Here is a 13,669-nt window from a genome sequence, read left to right on the forward strand (position 1 = left end):
TTGATGAAACTCACCCTAAGAAACAAATAAATAAATTGAAAACTGACAAAATTCTACTCACCAGCGTGTTCTTGAGTTGCGTCTGACAACAGTAGCTCTGCGAACAAAGCATCTCTCCACACACGAGACACATGGTCGGGTTGCGCGAGTCCTCTCGGTCGCTGTTCGGACATATAAACATGGACACCGTGTTGATCAGTTCACTGTAGTCCTCGGGCAGATTCACCAACCGATTAATCCTGGTCAAATCCCTGAACCGTCCCACCTGTTCCTTATTTGTTCCTTGTTCATTGTTCACCGTTCCCTGTTCCACAACCAACGCTTTCACATCGTCGTGTTGGGCCCATTTTTTCGCCAGATACGTCACACTGTCGTGGGCGATCAGATCTTTGCACAGGGGGGACAAACCTAGGTAGCTACAGAGTGCTTCAAAAGTGTCGCCACCTGATGTTTTCAGCGGAGCTGGTGCCGGGACATCGGTTAGGAAATGATAGAACAACGCACAACACCGCAGGAAAGGTATAGATTTATCCTTCATCATCCTCCATAGCCTCCTAGTGTCCACTTCACTCGTCCCCCTCAGGATCTTGTACAACTCCTTCAAACACTCCGTGCTGTCTTCCTCTCCATCTTCCTCCTCCTCCTCTTCCATCGCCTCCTCTGTGGGGACATCGCTAGTGACAACTATCTGCGCAAACGTGGCTATCAACATCAAATTCAGAGTGTACAACTCTAAGGTGGTCCCCAATGGAACAGGCACCGGTTGTTCCGTATAAAACAAACTCGGCATGGACATGGTTAGTAGCACCAACATCCCAAAACTATCCCAATCGAGGATCGACGCCTGAGAGTTTTGTGAAGGTGTTTCGAGGATGATCGACAATAGACGGAGTGCGTGTGAGTTGATGACCTGCTCCTGTTTCCAGGTGGACCCCAAGATGGCGGACACTCGGATTAGGGCCTCGAGGCAGTCCTGCTTGCGGCAGGAGAGATTGCCTAGTAGTGGTTTGTCGGTGTCGCGTAGAAGCCATTCGAGGGAGTGGATGGTGTAGGCGCATGAACGCCACGCCATCAGAGGGACCCGGCAGTCTAGTTGGTGCGGGTTCACGCCTAGGCCTGGAAATAAACAAAATATATATTAACTAGCTGACCCAGCGAACTTCGTACCGCCAAATAGTTAAGGCATCTCATAACAAACTTTAGCTGGATGCACACCTGAGGAGGCATTTTGCATCCAGGTGCTTCTTGCTTATTGGTTTGAATGGAAGAACTCACACACACTGAATCGGGCATGGCGTGGAATGGTGTGATAAGGCAATCTCCATAAGATCATCACTTTGTATCACCAATCCGCGCCTTCTCAGGTGTGCTTAGCCTTAGCTTAATCTGACTATTTTTATGAAAATTATCCAACAATCAGTATTTACATTTATATCTCAATATGGACTTCCCATATGTGCTTAGTTAGTTGTGCAGCAGTTTGTATTTTTAGATATAGTTGAATGCAGCTTGCTGAGAAATTGAATGGTATATCTCCTTGCTACTGATTTCCCCGTGCATATTCTAAATTCACAGCATTTCGAGTTCTACGACCAAAGTTTGGACGTCGTTCGTAGCGCGGCATTATTATTAGAATTACATTTTTGTGAATCAGTAGAAAGAAAATAGGAAAACAAATCTACCGACGGCTGTTGGATGACACAAATATTATAACAGCTAATTTTTATTTCTATGTGTGGCCAGCTCACAAATCTTCTCCCATAAGGATTACATGTAAACTTTGAAGGACCGTAGGAAAGAATCCTGAAGTCGGATTGTAAATTTGACAGGCCATAAACCTGGTCCAGAAAATAGCGAACACAACTAAAAAATCATCAATTTCGGTGCACACATAAAAAAGTTATTGAGTGTCAAAATTTGAGGATTTATTTATATAGATTTATTGTCAAAATATTTATTCTTTGTTGATTCATACAATAAGTACATCATCAAAATGATAGGGAGAGAAAAATAATAAGGAAACCTTGTGCTATTCCTCTTCCAAATTCAGATAAGGTTACACATAGTCCAAAAATAATTTAAAATTACATGAATATATGGTGATTTAAACATGTCCATTATCAGTTTAGACAAATTGTCGCTTAGACTGACCACTAACATAGAGAAAAGATAGCATAATAAGATATGGTATAGGACGTTTATATTCCAAATTTCTCTGGTAAGACAGGCAGATAGTCCAAGTAGTTATTTTTCGTGACGCTATGTGACGCTGATAGTCTCTCATACAAGGTTACCTTATTTTTCCTCTCCCTATCATCTTGATAATATATACTTATTGTATAAATGAATGAATACTGTGCCATTCTTACACTTTCACCCGACCAAAACAGTAATAGAAGACAGTAGTCGACAGTAATCGGCTGGAGTTAAGCAAAAAATATAGGCTTGAAATTCGGGACATAATAAAGAATCTTGAAAATGATTTTTAACTTAGGCTACGCGCACATTAGTTAGTCAAGTCGACATGATCAGACACGTTCAGTCACAATACTTCACTTTGTTGCTTATGAAGACATGTCTAATTGCAATGACTAATCAGTGTGAGTTGCGTCATAAGCAACAATGTGAAGTATTGTGACTAAACGTGTCTGATCACGTCTTGTCTTGTCTTGACTAACTGGTGTGCGCCAAGCCTTATTATACAGTAAATGGTACCTTGTCTGATGGTAGAGCTTACGAGCTTGTCATATTAATGACCATTGAATAAAATTTAAATAAACAATTCTTATGCCGGATATACATGTTGGTCCAGTAAGCTGGCCTAGCCTGGTTCTCAACGTAGGTAAATGAAGGCCAGTGAAGTCCAGCACTGGTAAACCACCCATCCACACATTGACGCTGGCCGATATTGGCCTTCGTTGGGCAAACATGTGGATGCGGCATAAAGGTTTAGTCACTCATTGAAAGATAGATAGATAGATTTGCTATCGGACCATACAGTCATCAGCAACGTCAGTAAAATATTCATAACACTTAATACTTAATTTAAAAAGAATGTGTGAAACTCCTCCAAAAAATAGAAGGGGTTTGCACGCAGAAGATCAAATAGTGATTTGTGGAACAAAGAGACTTTAAGGATATTTTTTTATTGACTGGCAACCTATTGTAGGCCTTTGTTCCTAAGACATGATGGGACTTCTGTACTTTGGTTAATCGTGTACGACCTAATTACAAAAAATCTTCTTGTATCACTGGATGACTTAATATAATTCAATTGTATTATGTGTGAAATGAAAATATACCTATAATTGAATAGAAATAGTTACCTTTGGTGTAAGTAGCCTGCGAGAACAAATGAATCATCTCTAGCAGACTAGTGGATAGCATCAGTATGGGCGCTGCTGGCTGGGCCGTAGCTGCGGTGTTGCCGTCTGCTGCATTAGTCGTCGCTGCGCTGTTGCCGTTTCGTGCGGCCAGAATGTACAGCTGCATGACAAAGTCGGACTCGCCCATCGGGTAGTGGCGGGTGGAGGGGAGCGAGCCCTCTTCCCCCTCTCCACTCTCGTCGTAGTCCATCTCGGAGTCTGACAGCCAAAGGTCGGTGACTGAGTCGTTTTCACCTACAAAAATCAAACAAACAAAAATTATTAGCCGTTTATTCTTGTTTCAAATGATTTATTATGTTCTATTTGTCAAGGGTCAAGGATATATATTATTCAATTATACCCGTACATAAAGAATTTCATAATATTGAGATTAAATAATTTGTTTTTTATTTATATTTCTACATTGTTGAGAAACGGTCTAGTAACGTTGGGGAGGAGCTAGAAAAGGATAGTTATTATTATTAAACGAAAATCCAAATTAAATGCTGTAATTCACCCTGAAGACTTCTTTACTGCAAATATTGACAACAGGGTAAACAGCTAGATGGAAATTCGATGAGCGCTACTATTCAAAAATTATTTGTCAGCCCAGGAATCGAACCCAGTACCTCCCAATTGCCGGTCAGGAATGCTTACCCTTACACCAAACTGACAATCTCTGGATAGCAGCGCTCATTTTATACGAAGTCATAGCGGCCAGCCAGTCTACAGATGGAAATTACTGAGATATTGCAATTATCCAAATGCCGGATATACATGTTGGTCCAGTAAGCTGGCCCAGCCTGGTAATTCAACGTAGGTGAATGAAGGCCAGTGAAGTCCAGCGCTGGTAAACCACCCATCCACACATTGACGCTGGCCGACATTGGCCTTCGTTGGGCCAACATGTGGATGTGGCATTAAGAATTAGTCACTCATTGAAATCTTCTTGTTTCACTGGATGGCCTAATAACGGGTGACCCACAATAACGGGAACTTTTAAGAACGCCATAAAACAATAATGGGAAGGGCAAAAATTTTATTTAAACTAATGTAAAGTTCAAGACTTGCCATTTGAGAATTATTAATATCATCTATCACTTTTTGACAATTATTCCATTAAGATGGCTTCCTCCTGCACGAATACACTCTTATCCATCTTTATTTATTCATCATTATCCACCATTATTCATCTTTATCCACTTTTATTCATCATTTACAATCAACTTAAGGACAAAGAAACAGACTACAGTCCAAAACTTCTTTTCATCCCAATTTCATAAAATAAATTGTCCAAATAAAGGAAAATTTACATTTCACTCTTGAAATCTGTGTTGAGTTTCCTGAACGATTGCTGCAACATTTCAGCTGGGATATTGTTAATTTCATTCTAAATCGTCTGTTATAATTCAACCACAGTTAATGGGCATGTTGTGAACACTTTTGATTTGAGATAGCTCCTCAAATAGAAAATCGCAGGTGGGCAGATCCACGGGACCAGGAAACGCAACCTAATCGTGAGATTACACGGTTACCAAACAATACTCACTCGCAAAGTTGTCATTAACTGTCGTGCAGTGTGGATTTCGCTCACGATTTGATCAATAATTTTGAAATAATTAAAAATTAAAACAAATTCAAATGAAATCCGCAATATCCCAGATGAGATGTTGGGTTGCAGCGATCAATGAGGAATCGTCAACACAGAATTGAACAATGTATTCGTTCAGGAGGAAGCCATTTAACTGAAGTAATCGTCAAAAATGACAATTTTGAGTTTTGGGTTTATCCTGTTGATTCTCTCCCAATCATTAATTTGATGTTGTGATTAAGGAATGTAATAAATGTAATAAATGTAAATGTAAAAAGTGTTAGATGTTATTAATAATTCTCAAATGGCAAGTCTTGAACTTCACATTAGTTTAAATAAAACCATTTTTGCCCTTCCCACTATTTTGGGGGGGGGGAACTCGAGTCACGTGATCGACATATTCCGTATCCAGAAGTGGGCGATACGAGTGATTATTGGAGAATCCATACGTTCAAGCTGCAAAACCGTACTTTAAAGAGATGAAAATTCTCCCTCTTCCGAGCTTGTACATCCTAGAGACCGTATGTTTCATAGATAGGAACAAAAATAAATTCAGAATTGGCGCACATTTCCACAATTTTAGAACAAGGCATAGGGAAGAGGTGCGAGATGATGCACACGGACCACCATTTATGAGAGAGAGAGAGGAGTAAAGAGTGCTGGGATTCGACTGTACAATAAATTACCAGCTAACATGAGAAAATACAGGACGTAAATTCAGAGTATTGATGAAGGAGCAGCTTTTGAGCATTTGTGCATACAATTGATGAATTTGAGCACATTACGAGATGAGTTGGGCTGCTCAGTATTATTATGTACATATTTTTATGTAATTTTGCTATCTAAAATAATTGAAATATGACTAGATTTGTCTACATTACATACTATCGACATATCCAAATACCCCTTCCATGGGTGGTAAATTGGACGTATAATAATAATATAATAATTGCTTTATGGCGTTTTTAAAAGTTTCCGTTATTCTGGGTCACCCGGTATTATTCAATAATTGTGTGAAATGAAAATAGAACTAGAATTGAATAGAAATAGTCACCTTTGGTGTAAGTAGCCTGCGAGAACAGATGAATCATCTCTAGCAGACTAGTGGATAGCATCAGTATGGGCGCTGCTGGCTGGGCCGTAGCTGCGGTGTTGCCGTCTGCTGCGTTAGCCGTCGCTGCGCTGTTGCCGTTTCGTGCGGCCAGAATGTACAGCTGCATGACAAAGTCGGACTCGCCCATCGGGTAGTGGCGGGTGGAGGGGAGCGAGCCCTCTTCCCCCTCTCCACTCTCGTCGTAGTCCATCTCGGAGTCTGACAGCCAAAGGTCGGTGACTGAGTCGTTTTCACCTACAAAAATCAAACAAACAAAAATTATTAGCCGTTTATTCTTGTTTCAAATGATTTATTATATTCTATTCGTCAAGGATATAATATATTATTCAATTATATTCTACTTTCTATTATTTATTTATTCATATACAAATACAATTCAGGTAAAAACAACAGGCATTCGCCCAAAACTGTTCTAATTATAACCGTACATAAAGAATTTTCATAATATTGAGATTAAATATTTTGTTTATTATTCATATTTCTACATTGTTGAGAAACGAGCTAAAATTCGAGAGAAATTACTTTTAACACGGCTCTTTCTCGAAGACGGAGAGGTCCGATGCCTATCCTTCACTAATCACTCCCACTACCTAGCAGCATTCTCCTTCTTTTGTGTCTGTGTGAGAGACACCACTCCCCTCCAGCTATTGCTGGCAATGTTCCAAGTCGTTTACTGGTCAGCAGGTATATTGTTTTGAGTATGTTACGGAGATGTGTTCATCACAAGAGCATGAAGCAAAATGACACGGCACATCCAATTGTGCGCAGGATGTCTGACTGTGTCTACGCTACAAACTGTGGAGGGAGAAATGGGTTTCTCCCTCTTCATGTTAAAAGTAATATATCACAGACTTTGGGGAGCTAGAAAAGGATAGCGCTATCTACTTTGTCGAATATGAACAACAAATTTGACCAGATACTGCCATTAAAACGCGGACCTCACTATAATGGAATATGACATTGAATAAGTAACTATTCACTATCACATCGGGTAAGTTAATTGTGTTTTTATCCAATAAGTGGTTTTGTACTATGTGAATTAAACCAAAGAGAGAAGATATCCTCTGGTATAGGTGGTTTATGTTAAAAATTTCAAGCAGATGATTTGTTAACTCAAGCCGATTACCGTCGACTACTGTTTTGTTGGGGTGAGAGTTAGGAACGGCACAGTATGAGAGACTACCAGTGTCACATACCTTCACCAAAATGAACTACTAGGACTATCGGCTTGAGTTATCAGTGAAAATTTGGAACATAAACGCCCTATAACATGAGATTTCTTCTCATGCTATCTTTTCTCTATGGTATGACCATAAATGATACAGTTTCAACACAATATGATACAATATCAACACAATATGATACATTGTAATCTCGACTTGAAATTTGATGAGATATGATTCATGTCTTAGATACATTATAATCTCAACTTGAAACACAACACTTTCGACTTGAAATTTAGAATATAAACTGCTTGTACCGTGGGATGATATCTTCTTATGTTATCTTTTCTGTATGGTATCACCACACATGATACTATATCAACACAATATCATCTCAACTTGATACACAACACAATAGTTATTTGTGCAACTAGTGCGCAAAGTGACAGTTTGCTGCACCGAAAGAAACGTTTACGCCCGAGCCGTAGGCGAGGGCGGAATGGTTTCCTGAGTGCAGCAGAGGAACTTTGCGCACGTATTTCACATTAAGTTTTTCCTACAGTTACCATTAAATATGAAAAGTGGGTTTAATTATGGGTAAAATTGCCTGAAATGCATCAAATGTTTTTCTGTGTAATTTTATTATTGATAAAAATCTTAATTTATTGTCAAATTGAATAAAAATGTTGTCCTTGGTATAATATCTACTTAATAATTTGCTCGTTGTGCTTCGTTGCACCTCTGCTCACTATAGCAGCCCAGTCACTGTTACCAACTTCATTTTGATTTTGCTGCACTGTTGCTCCATATAACCTACTAAGTATTTTGCGTTGCCATGTTGCAAATCTGGAGTGCAGAAAAATTTTTCCCGCACTAGAGCGGAAAAGTGATTCTTTGCGTTCTGTAATCAGTGCAGCAATGGCCACTTTTCAACGTAACTGTAGGAAAAAATTTGATACAGAAATTCCAAACTTTGAATGAACTCTACAAACCATGGGATATCCTCTAATGATATCTTTTCTCTATGTCATCATTTTTGAATACTCACAGTATGAATAAATAAACTCACCTTCACTGGACTGATGCACACTGCGTGCCCAAACAAGGCAAGCGACATACCCTTGATAGTATGAAAATATTAACTAAAATGAGCACAAAAAAAACTATAAAACAAACGCAATAAGGCCTATAAAAACTCAATTACACAGAAAAAACAGCAGAGCAGACGACATAACAGGAAACAACACGCATTGGTTGACAAGAGTGGTTTGCCAGCGCTGGTCTTCACTGGCCTCGACTCGACAAAAATCGAAGCGATGGCAAGCGAAGGCCAGTGAAGGCGAGCGCTGGCAAACCACCCATCGAAACTCTGCACTCGACGTCATTTGTATGGATTGGGCGAGAGTGTGGATGAGGCATCAAGGCACTATTTATTTATTTATTTGAGGACAGAATCACAAATCATATAAATATGATTAGGAAGGAACAACAGGCTTGGCCCAAATCTATACCATTCCCAAATTTTGATAAATTAATAAAATGTCCAAAAAATAGGTTATGTTTCTACTGTAAAATGTTCAAGTTCAATTTTCGAACTATTCACACTAGCGCTACTCGAATCGCGAAGCGACTTCATCTATCATTGAGACGAATAATCGTCTAAACTAACGCAATTCTGTACATTAATAAAAACAAAGACAAATTCACTACTCGTAATACACCATATCTAATACGTCCAAATGTTTTCAATACCTACAATAACCTATTCACTAGACTTACATCTTGCAAACACCAATTGTCCTTCTATTGCCATAGAATAATAAATTGTCTACCTGATAAATTCATTCTAAATAGAATTACTAAGTGTTTAATTTATGAAATAAGAGAGTGGGTATGTACGAAAGTTTACTTCGGACTTGAGATTTCAGAAGATTAATTGACTTTTTGTTCTAGTGCTTACATTGTTATATTGTACATATATTTATATTCTAGTGTTTATATTGCATATTGTTTCTTCTGGTACTAATTAAATTGTCTTAGACATCCATGCTAATTACTTTTTCGCCACACTGCACAGAAAGCAGCTGTTTTCCAGTCCCTACGTAGATCTGAAAAACCTTGTTTGCAGACGACGTCAGAAAAGGGTTTCTTTTCCGGGCTAGGCCAGAAAGTTGTCTCTTTCCAGCCGCTCATGGAAGTAGTTAATAAGTCATCCGCTAGATCGGGCGAGTGGCCACTTTCATCAACAGCTGAAGTAGCCATGATTTCAGTTCCAGTTTCGAATCAAACTAATTCGCTTCGCAACCAGTTTTATTCAATTATTTATTGTTGATTAGTGCATTCCGAATTTTCAAAAATGCTTGAAGATGACTGTGGTATTCCAAGTGAAATTTTAAAAGAATCTGAAATCCTGACTGCAAATCTTCTACCACTAAAATCAAGAGATAGGTACGATAGCTTAACGAGTATTCTTTATTTTGTATTCTTTATTTATTTTGTCAGCAATACCTGTAGTGTGGCGAAAAATATCGTTCGCACCACGGGCAAAAATGTTTTTCCAGCTCTCATTCTTTTCTAGTCCTCGGCCTACGGCCTCGGACTTGAAAACCGATTTCGAGCTGGAAAAATCTCATTTTCTGCTCTAGGTGCGAAATATACTATTAAGATTTTTGAACTCTCTTCCAGAGCTCAAGCATTAGCTTTTCTGGGAGAGCCCATTATTTCAATATTAAAATAAAAGAAAACATTCGTTGAATACGTTTTTAAACTAGTTAAGATAATAATTAGTTATAACATTATAAGAATGTTTTTGTTTTACTTGTTTGTGAAAAAAAGAATGGCAATAAATTGATTTGATTTGATTTGAATACTTGTCCCCTTACTTACCGACTTGGCCTTATGACTGCGTTTCTGCTTGTGACGCAGTGCAATCTGTATGCTCTGCAGCCAGTTGTCAAAGTTGGCCTCGACTGAGGGCGTGGGCTGCTGGAAGGTGCCCAGGGGCGGGATGAGCGGCAACACTGTGTTGTTGAGGCATTCGCACAGCGGACAGAGGAATTCGTTCTTCTCCACGTCGAAGCTGGTGGGGTGACGGAGGCGGTAGGGCCGCCGGTTCTCGCGGGCTAACACATTCTCGAAGTACCTGTGCAGGTTAACAGCCGTTAGATTTGATCATGGTTAAAAAGAATCAACAGCAAACCGTACAACAACAATGAGGTCATTGTTAACACGAATCAACAATCAATATTATATCAGATAATAACAAGACTTGACCTATTTCCTTGACCTTTATGTGTAACCTTATCTAAATTTGGGAGACGAATAGCACAAGGTTACCTCATTTTTTCTCTCCCTATCATTCTTATCATTTAATTATTGTATAGATCAATAAACTAGTAGTTCTGTGAACAGTAGACCTCACGCAGTTTTCTCATCCACATGTCACCTGTTCTAGTTGATTCAGTTGAAACACAATTCACTATTGAACCATAATTTACTCTTAAAAATTGTTATTTGTTTTCTCCAAGATCAAAAACTCATGTTAATAAACTCATAACATCTCATAACATTTATAATATCAACTATTCAGATTTGACAATAGTGCGAAGACAATTGGGGTATCTTAGCTCAAAAATAAAAAATATCATGCCAAATGCATTGTCAGAATATCTTTCTAATAGGGACAGACAGAGGATGGAACAGATAAATAAGTGGGTGATACAAAAATTTTTCTTCGACATCAGTCAAATATTATAATTACTAGTAATTTATTGTTAACTTCGATTTTTGTAGCTTTGATTATTAGTAAATAAATTTTTATATTGTCTAAACAGCTGATACTCTCACTCAGCGGTCAGGGTTTTGCCCTTGCTTGGTGGTGCCATGTAATTTTTAATTTATTTGTAAAATAGCATAATATTATAATCTAGAATATTTCTTTTGTAAGTTTTTTATTTTGTATTTGTTTTTATGGCAATAAAGATGTTAAAAAAAAAGAAAAAACTCAGTTCACATTTGAATTTGTATCCTATATGAACATTTATAAAGGCACAGCGGCTTAGATGGTTTGGACATATCTGTAGAATGAACGAAAACAGAATGCCTTAAATAATATTCAAGGAGAGGCTACATTCAAGAAGAAAGATAGGAAGGCCGAGAATAAGATAGGAAGATGAAGTGAGAGACGATCTCCAAAAAATTGGAGATAGAGGATGGAGACAATTAACAGAGGACCGAGAAGCCTGGAGAGCTGTAGTGGAGGCGGCCAAAGCTCATATTGGGCCGTAGTGCTGAAGAAAAAAAAAGAAAATTTATCCAGTTTCGTGATAATTTTTCCATCTGATAAACATATTTATCAACTATTTTAAAATTAATTTTTTCAATCAAGAATACTATAAGTCTTCAGCATGATTCAGTTCATTTAATCATTTTTTATTTTATTTACAATCACCTATTAAATTTGTTTTTCAAATGTGAGAATATTGATACTGATGGGCACGCATCATAAAAAATATTGAAGCCCTACCTTATAGAAATAGACACGGCTGTGTAATGCATGCAATGAATAATCCACTTGTCAGCTGATTGATTATGAATAATTCTATAGTCTGATTGATCCTATCTTCAAAGTAGATGATAATATAGTGATATCGGAGTATGGAGGAATTCCTTTTCATTTCATATTATCCTTAAAATTCAAAATTTCAAAAAACCCGTTGTGTATACATCGACGCGCAGTTGAAAAAGGAATATTCCTGCCAAATCTCATCAAATTCTATCAACGCGTTTGGCCGTAATCGCGTTACATACAGACAGACAAAAGCAAATCGAGTTGAAACGTAGACCTCACTACGCTCGGTCAACAAAATCATTCTCAACTATGAATGACTGGGAAAGGAACAACAGGCTCAAAGCTCAAAACTGTTCCTTTCCCAAATTTAGATAGAAACTGTCCAAAAATAGGTTATGTTTACACTTCATGATTTTTGTTATTTCTGTATTTATGCAATAATGTAGTTTGTTAGCATTGCACATACCGTTGCCAACAGTGACTGTGCATGACATGTCCACAGGTGCTAGTGTGAGGTGCCGGGCCCAGATTGGAGGAGGGGAACATGGGTTGGCTGTCTATGTCCTTCTCCTCCTCATCTCCCTCACCCATCTGCCGTTTGTGACTGAGCACAGTTGACTTCTGCACAAAGGCGGCCAACACTAGCGCCGGTCCGTCCAGGATCACTGCTTGGTCCTCCTACAAATCAACAACACAAAACAAAATTAAACAAAACAAAGTTACAACAAAATAAACGACAAATAAATATTTATTAAAATCCCTTCGAAATAGATCTCAAAACAAAATAGATTGATAAAATCTTTTTGAAATACTCCAAGCCATTGCTATACCAAAAGTATGAGCCAGATCATACGTCGTGGTTTTTGCATCGTTTTAGAATAGAATAGAAAGAATACTTTATTATTGAAGTTGACACAATACAATATACACAAACACACATTTACGGCTTGATTAGACAATTGCCAGTCGCATTGCATCGCTTTTGCACTGACGGAGAATGAGTCGGCCGGACAGGAAGCTCTTCGATTGGCTAATTATCAGCTGATTGGGTTGGCGTTCGGAGATCAGCTGATAATCAGCCATTCAAAGAGCATCATGTCCTACCGACTCGTCCGCAACCAGTGAAAAAATGCTTCCTGTGGCATGGGCCGCCCAAGAGTTGTAATTTTTAACAGATTTCAATTCGGAATGAATACTTAACTGTTAATTCTTCTTATTTTTTCAAAATATTGTTCTACGTCTTTCGCTGTGATGACACAACAATGCATCACGACATGTGTACCATACATTATTATTATAAAATGAGCGCTGCTATCCAGAGATTGCCAGTTTGGTGTAAGGGTAAGCCTTCCTGACCGGCAATTAGGAGGTACTGGGTTCGATTCCCGGGCTGACAAATAATTTTTGAATAGTAGCGCTCATCGAATTTCCATCTAGCTGTAAATTTTCACTTTATAAGTGTTTTTAAAATTCAAGATTAATTTCATTAGTGAAAAAGTATGGATACGTAACACAGTTGGAATACATTGCTTGAATGGGAAGAAATTGAGGTGTTTTATAGGTAATGCCCGACAGTTTAAAGTTAATCTCACTATAGATGGAAATAAATTGGAAGTTGCATTTGTTCAAATGCTAATTAATGAATACTTATTATTAAAAGAACATCCCAATTAAATGCTATAAATCACCCCGAAGACTTCTGCTAATGCAAATATTGACAACAGTGTGAACAGCTAGATTATTCCCGGGCTGACAAATAATTTTTGAATAGTAGCGCTCATCAAATTTCCATCTAGCTGTTTAACCTGTTGTCAATATTTGCAGTGGCAGAAGTCTTCAGGGTGATTCACAGCATTTAATTTGGAT

The 13,669-nt window shown here is 38.2% G+C and overlaps 1 protein-coding gene across 1 annotated transcript in view; it reads right to left on the bottom strand.

Annotated features, from left to right (window-relative positions):
* The window catches only part of LOC111058886 (E3 ubiquitin-protein ligase UBR2), a 41,826-nt gene that overhangs the window by 7,699 nt on the left and 20,458 nt on the right, over positions 1-13,669 (bottom strand). Inside the window, exons 5-9 of the mRNA XM_039439425.1 lie at positions 12,270-12,481; positions 10,104-10,375; positions 8,303-8,353; positions 6,011-6,304; positions 62-1,116 (exon numbers count right to left, since the gene is read on the bottom strand). Of these exons, the coding sequence (XP_039295359.1) occupies positions 62-1,116; positions 6,011-6,304; positions 8,303-8,353; positions 10,104-10,375; positions 12,270-12,481 (1,884 nt within the window). The remainder of the gene's footprint in view (positions 1-61; positions 1,117-6,010; positions 6,305-8,302; positions 8,354-10,103; positions 10,376-12,269; positions 12,482-13,669) is intronic.

Source organism: Nilaparvata lugens, chromosome 12 (genome assembly GCF_014356525.2).
Source record: "Nilaparvata lugens isolate BPH chromosome 12, ASM1435652v1, whole genome shotgun sequence".
Lineage (NCBI taxonomy): Eukaryota > Metazoa > Arthropoda > Insecta > Hemiptera > Delphacidae > Nilaparvata > Nilaparvata lugens.